At 42.2% G+C, this 12,731-nt stretch overlaps 1 protein-coding gene across 2 annotated transcripts; it reads left to right on the top strand.

Moving 5' to 3' along the window:
• The first annotated feature begins 1,120 nt into the window (after positions 1 to 1,120).
• On the top strand, positions 1,121 to 7,563 carry HMGN1 (high mobility group nucleosome binding domain 1). 2 transcript variants are annotated; one of them, XM_082655634.1, is made up of 6 exons: positions 1,121 to 1,272; positions 1,597 to 1,629; positions 1,721 to 1,750; positions 1,833 to 1,883; positions 4,936 to 5,064; positions 6,692 to 7,563. In XM_082655634.1, exons 1-6 carry the CDS (start codon positions 1,258 to 1,260, stop codon positions 6,737 to 6,739), a joined length of 306 nt encoding a protein of 101 aa, XP_082511760.1. In that variant the 5' UTR covers positions 1,121 to 1,257; the 3' UTR covers positions 6,740 to 7,563. The 2 variants fall into 2 exon arrangements, with proteins under 2 accessions (XP_082511760.1, XP_082511761.1); XM_082655635.1 differs by lacking the exon at positions 1,721 to 1,750 and having other exon boundaries at positions 1,597 to 1,659.
• The last annotated feature ends 5,168 nt before the right edge of the window (positions 7,564 to 12,731 follow it).

Raw genomic sequence — 12,731 nt, 5'->3', positions numbered from 1 at the left:
AATTTTCTCTTCTTCTCCATGAATTTCAGCTGACAATTTTCCGATTAAAACCTTTTTCTGCATTAACCCAACTGAATCAGTCCTTCTAAACATAATTTTCTTATTCATTAAAGAAACTGGGTAACATGTGACCTCACAGGTTCCGGGGTTCCCAGCTCAGACCCCCCAGCCTGAAGCTCTTTCCACCTCAGAAAGGTGCTTAGGTGAGCCACGTGGTTAAAAAACAGGCAGGAGCCGGATGGGCGTGCTTCCTGTTTCACTTCTGCACAGTAGATCAGCCGGCCAGGGGGTCTGAGAGTGGGTCCGCGTCCTAGGGCCGGTGGGGGCCGGGACTCAGACGCCCACTATGCTCCTGAGACAAACCGCCTGCACCCACGGCCCCCCAAAGGACGGATGACTTAAAAGAAGCTACAGAAAGGCCGGACCGCGAGCAACCTTGTATGGTAGCCGGGCCGCAATTCCATGGCCTTCGCAAAGACCCGCGCCTGCGCACTGGAGACCCGCGCGTGCCCGCGCCGACTTTCCTTCCCACGGCCTCCCTTCCCGCTCCTGCGCACTAGGACGCATTTCCCGCAGGCCAGCAAGACGGGAGACCTATTAGATAGCCTTTCTTACTGACTGAGTTGGGAGAAATTGGTTCGTACTTGAACCTGTTGTCTCTCCCTTCCCAGTCTGTGAGATCCAATTGACCCTAGAGGGGAGAGACCCTATCCTGGGGCTTTCCGGGAGCTGACGGGCGCTCAGGTATCCAGCAGGGTGGTGAGCGGGCTCACCCGGCAACCACGTGGTGGGCCTCCGCCAATCGGCGCGTAGACCGCACTTTGCAGCTCAGCTTCAAACAAACTACCGTGAGGCGAGAGCTGCCTGTGGGGCCCCGCCCCCTCGCCTGGGTCTGGGGCCCTGCGAGACGGCGGGCGGGTAGGGGCGCCGAGAGCGGGGGCGGGGCGCAGTGGTCGAGTGACGGCCCGCCTCACCTATTCGGGGCCCGGGCCGCGGCGTGGTGGGCCCCGTAGCCAATGGGCGGGGGCGGGGGGCGGCCCGGCCGACGGGGAGGGGGAGCCCGCGGCTGGGGGACGCGGGGGGAGGAGGGGGCGGGCTCGCAATCCGGTTCCATCCGGTTCTCCCACCGCCCCCGCCGCGGGTCCCAGCAGCTCGGGCGGCGGGAGGAGCGGCAGCGGCCAGGCAGCCCAGGTTCGCGAAGGCTCTCGGCGCGCCGCGGCCCGCAGGCACCCGGCACGCGCCCGCCCTGCCGCGACGATGCCCAAGAGGAAGGTGAGCGGCGGCCGCGGCCCTCACACGCCCCCCTCCGCCGCCCGGCCGGCCCCGGCGCCCCGCGAGGCCCAGGCCTGCCGCGCTCTCGGCAGCGCTGGGCCCGCGAGGCGTCCGGACCTGCGGCGGGCGGGCGTACGGCGGCCCCGGGCGCGCCGTTCTGGAACGTTCGGCGGCCCGAGAAGCAGGGTGGGAGATTCGAACGCGGCGGCGGGAAGCCGCTGACGTCACGCGGCCGAGCATTGTTCTCGCGGGCGGGCGGGCGCTGGGCTCGTGGGCACTTTTGTTTGCGGGCTGCGTCCACTCGCCGTCTGCTTTCTCCCGCAGGTCAGCTCCGCCGAGGGGGCGGCGAAGGAGGAGGTAAGAACCCGCTCCTCTTCTCTCCCGGGGGTGGTTTCGGTTTGCACCGCACCCCGCATTCCTTGCTCATTTTCCTTTTTTTCTCCCAAAGCCCAAGAGGAGATCGGCGAGGTTGTCAGCTGTAAGTAAAGCGAGCCCCCTGACCTCTCTTTTCCGTGGGATTGTACCCAGGGAAGAAACTCAGTGCTATCTTTGCCTTTCAGAAACCGGTTCCTGCAAAAGTGGAAACGAAGCCAAAAAAGGCGGCAGGAAAGGTAGGTTTCACACTCACCTTAAGAGATCGTGGTGTCTTCGAAATGCTGCAGTGCTACCTCACGCGCATTGCCAGCAGCTGAGATCTTGACTTTGAGAATCTCGAAATCAACTACAGTTTGATGTCATAGTCTCCTAAAAAGTCATAGTGTTACCTTATTTATCACTTTAATTCTATGTTATAGTAACTTCAATAAACAATGCTTTTTCTGGTTTGGGTAAAATACAGTAGATGTAGTTATCATCCCGGTTTACGGGAATATAATGTATCACCTTAATGCTGCTGCAGAATTTGGGAAACTTAAGACGGCTAAAAATATTGAAGAATAACTTTCGCTTACCAGGGAAATCCATTCTTTGTGTTGTGTATGTTTTGGTTAGGGGTCCTCTGTTGGTTGCGTGCTTGTACTTCCTCTTTTGACAATATCAGCAAGGCTAGGACTGAGGCCAGGAGATAGGGAATGTGTAAGTTTTTGCATGTAAGGTGCTCGAGGCAAGGTAGGGGGACATATCTTATGTCCAGGGGTAGATCAAGAGCTGTGTTCTCCGAAAACATGATTAACAGTCTTCTAAAAGTATTTTATATACCATTATATGTATAGGAGTTCACTAAGTTATTTTATCGTGAATAGTATCATGGTTGCTGCTCTAGAATAGATCCATGATTGCTTTATTCACATTGCCGGTCTTTGGGTAGTTGTTGGATATATATATGTAGGTTTGAAAACTTTTAAGTTGGAAAAGCTAAATGTGTGCATGTTATTTGTAACTTTGTGTTTGGATTTAGCATTGATGCCACCCTCTGTAAAGCTCTTCCTTGTTCTTCAGGGGAAATTCATGGTGTGATTAATTTCTGTTTACTCAAAACTTAAGTGAGAGTTTGCTATTAGAAGTCTCTCCCCAAAATCCTTATCGTCATTACCCCTTTCCTAAAAGTGTAGGTGAAAGATAAACACTGCATAATCAAAGATTCCTTTCATTTCTTTCTTTAAACATTGTACAGAGCTGAGTGTAAAAATCTTAACGTTTTTTCAATAGAAAGTTCTGTTTTGTGATCCTTTTTAAGAGGGTTCAAGGAAGGTGTAGGCGTAGTATGTCAACTTGAAATTTCTTACACCAGAAAATAATGGGATAATTCTGTATGAGAAATAAGAGTAGGCGGGAAAAATAGTGGCTCTTGTTGCAAAAAGTCTGCTTGAACAGTGTACTGTTTTATTATTACACGTTTTATTATTTGCTTTTTTAAATAAACTGATTGGATGGAATACTATGCCTGTTTTCTCAAATTTTTCTTTTCTTTAATTTTTTTAAAAATTTATTTTTATTGGCAGTCTTGGGTCTTCGTTGCTGCGTGCAGGCTTTCTCTAGTTGTGAGTGGGGACTACTCTTTGTTGCAGTGTGCGGGCTTCTCATTGCAGTGGCTTCTCTTGTTGCCGAGCACAGGCTCTAGGACCACGGGCTTCAGTAGTTGCAGCACGCGGGCTCAGTAGTTGCGGCTCGCGGGCTCTAGTGCACAGGCTCAGTAGTTGTGGCATGTGGGCTTAGTTGCTCCGCGGCATGTGGGATCTTCCCGGACCAGGACTCGAACCCGTGTCCCCTGCATTGGCAGGCGGATTCTTAACCGCTGTGCCACCAGGGAAGCCCAAAGTTTTCTTTCTTTATTTACCTGCGTCTGTATTTTGATTTGCCCTAAAATTTTTTTTTAATGAAAACAGTTCAAATTTACCTCCAGTTGGGTTTGGGACATCAGTTATAATCAACAGGTAAGTTTTCACGTCAGTGTTTCTTGAGAAACAAACCTGTCAGTTCAGTTTTCCCAAAGGAAAAATGATGAGGAGAGGGGAGGAGCCTTTTTCCCCTTTTAGTTTCAATAATATATCTTTGTCTTCATAACCGAATCGTTTTAAAGCCTTAAAAAGGAGGTAAAGCTTTTGATGTATTGATTACCATACTACGGACGTGTTGATTTATTTTGTTTTGTGTCACTTTCCGGCTGTTGATAGTTAAAATGGTATTATTTCAGTCCAGGCTATTGCATAGTTCTGTTTTCACATTTCAGGTTTTACATTTTTATGTTACTGTAATAATGGTTATTAAATTAATGAGAAATCTAAAGAAATCAGATTATAAAAGAATCATTTTTAAATACAGAAACGATTGTCACACTTCATGGTGGCAATGTATGTAGCGGTGTTGTCCCAAATATGTTTGTTTAGGTAATTTATTATTCTAAAGATACTGAATTACTAGTAGTTGTCATGCATTCATGTATGGAATGCCATTATAGAAGTATCGGTCACTATTGGTCTTATCTAAGTCGGCTGTTAACTACATTCTCTACTTACAGGAAATACTTAAGTGTCTCCTTCCCAGTTGATGGTGTCCAGAAATACTGTTTTATATTACTTTAAAGTGGCTTAACCTTTGAATCTCTTATCATCATACTAACACCTGTGCTTTTCAGGTTCTTCAAACACCTAAATGAAAACGATAAACTCAAAATTGATCCTTTTAGCTACTTCTTATATGATATCAAGGGACTAACTGTAGCAGAACTGTAGTAGAGTAGTCAGTCTGACCTTAACAACATGGTGCTTTTCTCAGGTGAAAGGTCTTAACTGTGAGGGTAACCATCTTGTCAAGACAGTGGTTTTGATTATTTTTCCTGCTTAAAGAGTTTGGGGGTAGGTAGGGTTATATTGGGGAAGCGATTCCTCCAGCATTTCTTCACTTCATTTGTTCTCTCATGTGGAACTTTAGAGAATAGCGGGTAATTGAGAAAGTGGAGAAGGGTTGTAGCTGAGGCTTTAGGTTTAATTAGGTTTAATTGTTGTAAGTCTGATGACGCTTGGTGTGCAGGTGTTGTTAGTGGTCTCCTCAGTGCGCTGTGTGGTCCTGATTACTGGGGGTGGACCTTAAGGTGTGTCCTGTAACTCAGAGTGACACACGACCACATTAACATTGCAACTGCGGTGGATGCAATCGCTCTAGCAAGTCAGAAAATGTTAGTAAGTGCAGAGTTGATACTTAAAATATATTCTTGTTCTGTCACAGGATAAATCTTCCGACAAAAAAGTGCAAACAAAAGGGAAAAGGGGAGCAAAGGGAAAGCAGGCTGAAGTGGCTAACCAAGAGACTAAAGAAGACTTACCTGCAGAAAATGGAGAAACTAAAAATGAGGAGGTCAGAAGTGTTTGTGTGTTGTTCATTTTGACTCTGAAGAGCAGATAATAAACTATATTTTTATGTAGCAGATAAGGCAGTCTTTATCCTTTAGGATATTGAACAGAGTTTTGTACAGTAACTCCCAAGTGAATGGACAGATTATTTTTATGCATTAGATCCTATTTGAAAATATATGTGTAAATGGGTTTTTTTAAGTGAGTGAACAAGAAATTGTAATGTATTCAGAATTTCAAAATCAGATTCATGATCTTTATTGTATATAGGGTTCATTAATTTAATTGCTTGTGTGAGTTTTAAAAAAGATTTAATTTACTAAATGGTATAACACATTTTTCTTTCTTTAACATGACCTAGGGGTTTTCTTTAAACAAATATTCTAGTCTTTTTTTTTTTCCCCAAATTGCCATCTGTAGAACTGTTAATATAATCTTGTTTGGTTTTTATATTCTGGATATTGCTTTAAATTTTTTTAATTGATTCTCATTTGTCTTATTTTTCCCACTTTCTAATAAAGAAGGCTTATTTTTCTTAAAAGCCACTTGTCTAGGATTAAGTAGTAACTTAGATTAAGCAATTAAAAAGATTGATGTCCTTAATCTTTATCCTTTTAATCTCTGAGAAAAAGAGGTTTTACCTTAAAAAAAAAAAAAGTGTGTTGCAAGGTTGTGGTAAATAACTTTTTAAGCCAAGCCTTTTTTTTTTTAACATTGGCTAAGCAGAAAATATAAATAGAATATTAATTTTTAGACTTTTATATTTATAGATCAGATTTTAACGTAATAACTACTTACTCCCCCGATTTGCAGTCACAAATTCCTAAATCTAACCCCAAGTCAAATATTATGTGATAGTAAGATGAAATTAATCCAGTTATAAGGGGAGAATGAGGCCTTCTGAGCCCTTTTATCAACTACAGTTGATTCTCGTTATTCATGATGGTTGTGTTCTATAAGGTTGCTCTGTATGCTGGACAGTTGCTCATAGTGGAAATTCTCAAAATGTTCTCATCACAACATTTCCATCAACAGATCAAACCATAACCTTATTTTATGTGTGTCTGTTTAATGTATGTTTTGGGTAAGTTAATATTGAACTCAGGGCCAACAGAAACAGCACTATAACTCGTGCCTCAGTGAAGCTGTCTAACGTGGGTCTTCTCCACATGGCGCGTCACAAGCTTCTTGCATAGCACATAGTACTGGACAGCACTATACTTGTCTAGTAAACATTGTTGACCAAAAGCACAAAAAAAATGTGAAATGTGTGGCACTAAACGGAGTGTGAAAAAGACACTTGTTTACAGTGTTACAGCTGAAACAAGGCAGGAGGGCCTCAGCTGGGAATGTCTGTGTCGGGTGACTCATATTTTTGCTGCTCTGTATCTGTACGTACATGACCATGGAACATGAAACATGAGTATTGATTTGGGGTTACAAATAAATTTTAGTGAGTCAGTAAATTTATAAATACAGAATCTACAAATAATGAGGATTGAATGTATTGTTAAGACTTAATAATAGTAATGAGTAAAACTTACACTGTATTAAATGCTAAATATCTCTAACATTATAACACTGACACAGAAGTCAAATGTTCTATCACTGTTTTTCCTTTGATTTTGCAGAGCCCAGCTTCTGATGAAGCAGGAGAGAAAGAAGCCAAGTCTGATTAATATCACACACCTGGTCCTATCAGTGGTCCCTGTTTCCCTTCTTGTACAATCCAGAGGAATATTTTTATCAACTATTTTGTAAATGCAAGTTTTTTAGTAGCTCTAGAAACATTTTTAAAAAGGAAGGAATCCCACCTCATCCCATTTTTTAAGTGTAAATGCTTTTTTTTAAGAGGTGAAATCATTTGCTGGTTGTTTATTTTTTGGTACAACCAGAAAATAGTGGGATATTGAATATGGGAGGCTTTGATTGTCTTGGGTGTCAGCTTAACATTCCACAGATGGAGGGTAGCTTTTATATCCTATAATACAAAGCATACTACATGGCAGTTTGGAGTCAGTTGCGCATTTAATGTCTTAAACACTTTAAATTACTTCTCTTCCCACGTTGTTTTTGGTAGAATTGTTTCCTAAAGCAAACCACTCACCCCTTGATCTTGGCTCTCCTGGGCAGAGTTTTGTGCACTCTGTAACATCTTCGGTCGTGGTAGTCCAGTTCTTCTAGTAACTGTTAATGTGCTGTGAACGATTGACAATTTGAGTATGTAGTGTATGTGATATTAAATTGTGAATTAGTGGGACTTACGATGTAACAGCATATCAATATTTGAAGATATTGGTACTTGATATCCTGTGAAGGAAAATTTGCCCCCAAATTTTAAGCTGGAAAGTCACTGGAATAACTGTTCAGAAAAGAATCACAACTACATGATTTTTTACGTTTTTGGTACGTATGTTGAGAATTATGTACAAATTGAAATGTCTGTGTACTGATCCTCAAAACAACAAATAAAATCTCAACTATGAAAGAATTTCTTGAAGCACATGGATTAAGTTGTGGTTTAAATTTCATTTTAAAGAATTTTCACATTTGTTTTTCCAAAGTCTTAATAAAATTTTGGAAGAGTGGAATAGTTCATTTTTTCTGTAATACTTCAACAGTGTACTTTGAAGATGCTTTTGTGACTAAATTGGTTTAATGGGAAATCAGTCCCCTGTTAATTATTCACTCTTCCTGTGAACTACGCTTATAAATACTGAATAAGCTAGCACGGGATCTTATAGGTTTGTATTTGTGTATTTTCGAGATTCGCTTTCATGCAAGTCCTTCCCTCTGTTTTGCCGTCTAAATAGTCTTTAGAGGTGGTACTGGACACTGCTGCTTTGGCAAATGCAGAAGTGGAGCCAGAGATGGCATCTTGCCAAGGTCACCACTAAAGAGGGAGAGGCCTTGGAACGAAGTTTAGAACTCTACGTTTGATGTTATTTTGCCTGTGGACTTGATTAGTAGGAGGGAAGAATGCTTTAAAAATCAGTCCTTGGGGGGACTTCCCTGGTGGTCCAGTGGTTAAAACTGAGCTTCCAGTGCAGGGGCTGCAGGTTCAATCCCTAGTTGGGGAGCTAAGGTCCTACATGCTACGTTGCTGTGTGGCCTGGCCAAAGATTAACGACGAGTCCCGGGGGATCATAGAACTCTGCAAGGGCTGTGTGCTGCTGGAATGCCCAGTGTGAACAGAGCTCACAGAGGTGAGGTGTGGCATCGTAAAACATGAAACTACAGAAAGAAATGCAGAGGACATTGATTTGGGTTGAAATGACACCCAAAAGAGGGCTTTGGCAACTCTTGGGGAGTGGGAAAATTCTTGGTGGAGGACCTGAAACAGTGATGCAAGCAGATTTGCCTGTAGTTTCTAAGTTTTGTTAGACTGTTTGGATATGCAAATTTAAATGGAGTTGAAACATTTTCTCTTGCTGTGTGTATGGATACTTCATGCGATTTTTTGGTACCAGAATTTCTAGCAGCTACTTGTTGCAGTTAAAGGGTTAGCTTAAAAAATAAGGGGAATTCCCTGGTGGTCCAGTGATCTAAGACTCCACGTTCCCAATGCAGGGGGCCCAGGTTCGATCCCTGGTCAGGGAGCAAGATCCCATATGCCTTGACTGAGAACCCCCATGCTGCAACTAAGACCTGGTGCAGCCAAATAGATAAATATTTAAAAATTAAAAAATAAACCAATGGGGAAAAAAACTAGTGAATTTTAACCCTGTAACCCATCTGGCAGTGTTCATTTCGTATTACCCAACCGTCCACCCCTAGGAATGTGATAAATGTTTACAGATGCAAAGATTTTCTTATTCTGAGCTCATTGCTAGTAATATGTTTAAAAAGATTAATTAATTTTCTAAAAAGCACAACAGGTAAGGTTTTTTCACTTCTTGTATAGATTGATACCTAAAAGAAATTGCCTCTTTTATAGAAAATTGGAATGTAGTACTTCTAGATCCTTGCCTTAAGCGTCCTTTTATGATTTTTTAATGATAAAATGAACCCTCAAGTGGGTGTTCTCTTCAGCTGTCAAAAGAAAACAATTACTTTAAAAAAAAAAAACCAAAAAACACGTTGAGGCATCTTTTCTGGGATCAGTACTTAGAAAAAGTTAATTTCTTGCCCTTTCAACAACTAGTTGAATGAGAACCGAGTGATAGGAATGGTTGAGTGGAGGTCAGTTCAGATGTCCTAGAAGGACAAGGAAGATAACTGTTTAGTAATGATGCTAACAAATCAGACAGTCTCGTTTGTTAACTAGAAAAGGCAGTTAGCAAGAACCCTGCATTCTCTTGGCTTGTTTGAGGTTGAGTTTGACCTTTCAGATGTAGACTAATCAGGAATTAAGGCATGGAACCTGGTGCCTGATGCGGAGATGCATGATAATCACGGAGGCCCTGGGAAAGGAGTCTTGTCTGGGTGTTTGGTAAGTGTGGATACATGTGTGAGGGCGGGGGCAGGGAGAAGTGTGTGTGTGTGTAATTTCAGTACAGGGGCAATCCGTGCTCACTGGGGGAAAAACTCAGGAAACAGACAAGCTAAGAACACCCGAAATTATAATTCACTCACTAGGCAACTGTTTAAAGATGCATTTTTCTCAGATCCTTTTCTGTGTTTTTACAAGTTTACAAAATTGGTGTCATTATACATCCGTGTTTTTTTTGTTTGTTTGTTTTTTGGTGTGTTTTTTGTTATTGTTTTTTTGGCCGAGCCTCACGGCTTGCAAGTTCCCCGACCAAGGATTGAACCCATGCCCCCCTGCAGTGGCGACATGGAGTCCTAACCACTGGCCGGCCAGGGAATTCCTGCTACATCCTGTTTTGTAATCTTTCTCATACTGTGTGAACTTTATCCTAGGTTAATGAGTATACTTACATAGCGTTTGTAAGCACTGCATACTATTTTATTTCAAGAATGTAATTTGTCATTTAGACGTTTTCCCCATTAAGACAAGCATTGTGAAACTAAAATATGGGTGATTTCTATTAATGCATACAGATATACCCTAAATATATATTTGCCTATCACAGTCCACAGTTGTTCCATGAGTTTGCAGTAAAAATACATAATGGCAAGACGGTTGAGAGTTTCAAGACATTAAGCTTAAATAGGTGATGAAGAGTCTTAAATAGATAATGGGAAGCAGCTCAGTAACAAATTGATTTTCAGATCATAAATGTTTAGGGTTGTTAAAAAAACAAAAATAAAGTAAAATCATTTAATCCCAGAAGCTGAAAGTAATTATTTTCACCGTGTTGAATTTTCTTCATATATGTTTGGGTTTTTCTTTAGTTGTAAAATGTTTTAATGTTTGCTTATTTGTTCATTGTATGGCTGTGCCATAATTTGGCCATTACAGCTTTTCTTTTTAATTAAGGATAATTTTACCCATACTCAGAAGCAGCACAGTATACTAAATCCCCATATTCTAGTTAACCAGTCCCCAGAGCCATCCAACCATTGCTAATCTAGACCATCCTTATTATTTTGAAGCAAATAAGGATGGATATTTTAAAAATAGTATCTATAAATAGGAACTTAAAAGTGAACAAAATGCACAGGAAGCAGATATTTACATAGGTAGTAAAAATTATTAATTTATCTTTGGTCTTTTACACATTTTGTCAGGGAGTTACATGCAGATTCAATTTAACGAGAAGCTACTTTTTTCTTTTTCTTTTTAATCCAGTGTGGCTAGTTCCATCTTTAGCATCAACATATTACCTTCGGATGCTGATTCCACATTGATTTCTTTTTTTTAAGTAAAACATTTGCTCAAGTTTATTGAATAGCATTAGATTAGATAGGAAGCATTAAAGAATTGAATACCAGAGACCAAAATAAAAAGTCTGTGCAAAAGATGTGAGTAAAAAGAAAGTTCATCAAAGCCAAGGTGTAAAAGAATACATCTAAGTATCACTCTTTAAATCCTTTTCCTGAATATTCTATGAATTTAAGTCTGGGGATCTTTGAATGTTACTAGCTTTTATCTGTGACAGTGAATCTTATAAAGGAACTCTTTAAATGAAGTAGAAGAAGGACCTCGTTCTTCTCGATAGTGAGCTTTTAAACGAAGGATATCTATTATGTGAACCCTCTGTCTCTTGGAAGGCTGAAATTCCATGGGTTTCCCAGGCAGCTTTTAAAATCTTTTATGGGGGCTTCCCTGGTGGCGCAGTGGTTGAGAGTCTGCCTGCCGATGCAGGGGACACGGGTTCCTGCCCCGGTCCGGGAAGATCTCACATGCCGCGGAGCGGCTGGGCCCGTGAGCCATGGCCGCTGAGCCTGCGTGTCCGGAGCCTGTGCTGCACAACGGGAGAGGCCACAACAGTGAGAGGCCCTTTTTTTTTTTTTTTTTTTTTTTGCGGTACGCGGGCCTCTCACTGTTGTGGCCTCTCCCGTTGCGGAGCACAGGCTCCGGACGCCACCAGGGAAGCCCAGAAAATACTTTTGATTGAACTAACTTTAAGTTGAGCGCTGTAAATGAGAACTCTTGCTCATAAGATCTGGCTGTGGTACTTACTAGACTATGGCGTTGGTTAAGTCCCGCAATGTTTCCTTACATCTTTAACTGTGAAGATTACTGCTGTGTTTTAGGTTTAATTCATAACTGTAAATTCTGTTAATATTACATTTTATCTCTGAAAGCACTTTGTTACACAGAGAAAATTCAAGTTGAAAAATGTATGAAAGCTAATGATACATTCAATTTATGTATGAAAAAATTTAAATACACTACTCTGCTATGCATGATTCATAGAGAGGAAAAGCTGAAAGTCTTGCATGCTTGGATGTGTCTGTATAAGGATGTGGCTGTGTATTAAAATATGCAAGATTATAATTTCCACCAATGCTGATTTGGGTTTTCACAAGAAATATATTTAAAGACAGTCTTAGCTGTTGTAGCATGATTTCTCACTTTTTGCTTCACTTCTTATTTATCTTATTTTTTTTTAATTTTATTTTTGGCTGCGTTGTTGGGTCTTCATTGTGGCGCGCGGGCTTCTCATTGCAATGGCTTCTCTTGTTGCGGAGCACGGGCTCTAGGTGCGGGGGCTTCGGTAGTTGTGGCACGTGGGCTCAGTAGTTGTGGCTCGTGGGCTCTAGAGCACAGGCTCAGTAGTTGTGGCGCACGGGCTTAGTTGCTCTGCGGCATGTGGGATCTTCCCGGACCAGGGCTCGAACCCGTGTCCCCTGCATTGGCAGGCAGAGTCTTAACCACTGCGCCACCAGGGAAGTCCCAGAGAAAAATGCCCGTTTTTGATGCTGGCCAAGACCCATTTTGAGTCCCGAAGTTCAGAAGAGCAGTGTGCTCCTTTGCCAAGTATCCAGGCTCTGTTTATCCCAAAATCTAAAAAAAACATTTTATTCATATTAGCTCAATTAAATTAGTTGAATTTAATATTTAGTTCATTTTGGCTTCAAAGATAAATAAGAGGGGCTTGGTGCAGTGGTTGAGAATCCGCCTGCCAGTGCAGGGGACACAGGTTCGAGCCCTGGTCCGGGAAGATCCCACATGCCGCGGAGCAACTAAGCCCGTGCGCCACAACTACTGAGCCCACGTGCCACAACTACTGAAGTCCACGTGCCTAGAGCTCACGCTCCGCAACAAGAGAAGCCACAGCAATGAGAAACCCACACACCGCAACGAAGAGTAGCCCCCGC

This window comes from Grampus griseus, assembly GCF_964374135.1.
Source record: "Grampus griseus genome assembly, chromosome: 5".
In the NCBI taxonomy this organism is placed as follows: domain Eukaryota; kingdom Metazoa; phylum Chordata; class Mammalia; order Artiodactyla; family Delphinidae; genus Grampus; species Grampus griseus.
Note: the sequence above shows the minus strand (reverse complement) of the source record. Positions and strands in the feature narration are given on the sequence as shown.

Excerpts from the sequence above, each read along its gene's own strand:
- HMGN1 (XM_082655634.1), top strand. Across the intron at positions 1,630-1,720 it reads AGGGGGCGGCGAAGGAGGAG|CCCAAGAGGAGATCGGCGAG; the intron begins GTAAGAACCCGC and ends TTTCTCCCAAAG. Across the intron at positions 1,751-1,832 it reads GATCGGCGAGGTTGTCAGCT|AAACCGGTTCCTGCAAAAGT; the intron begins GTAAGTAAAGCG and ends TTTGCCTTTCAG.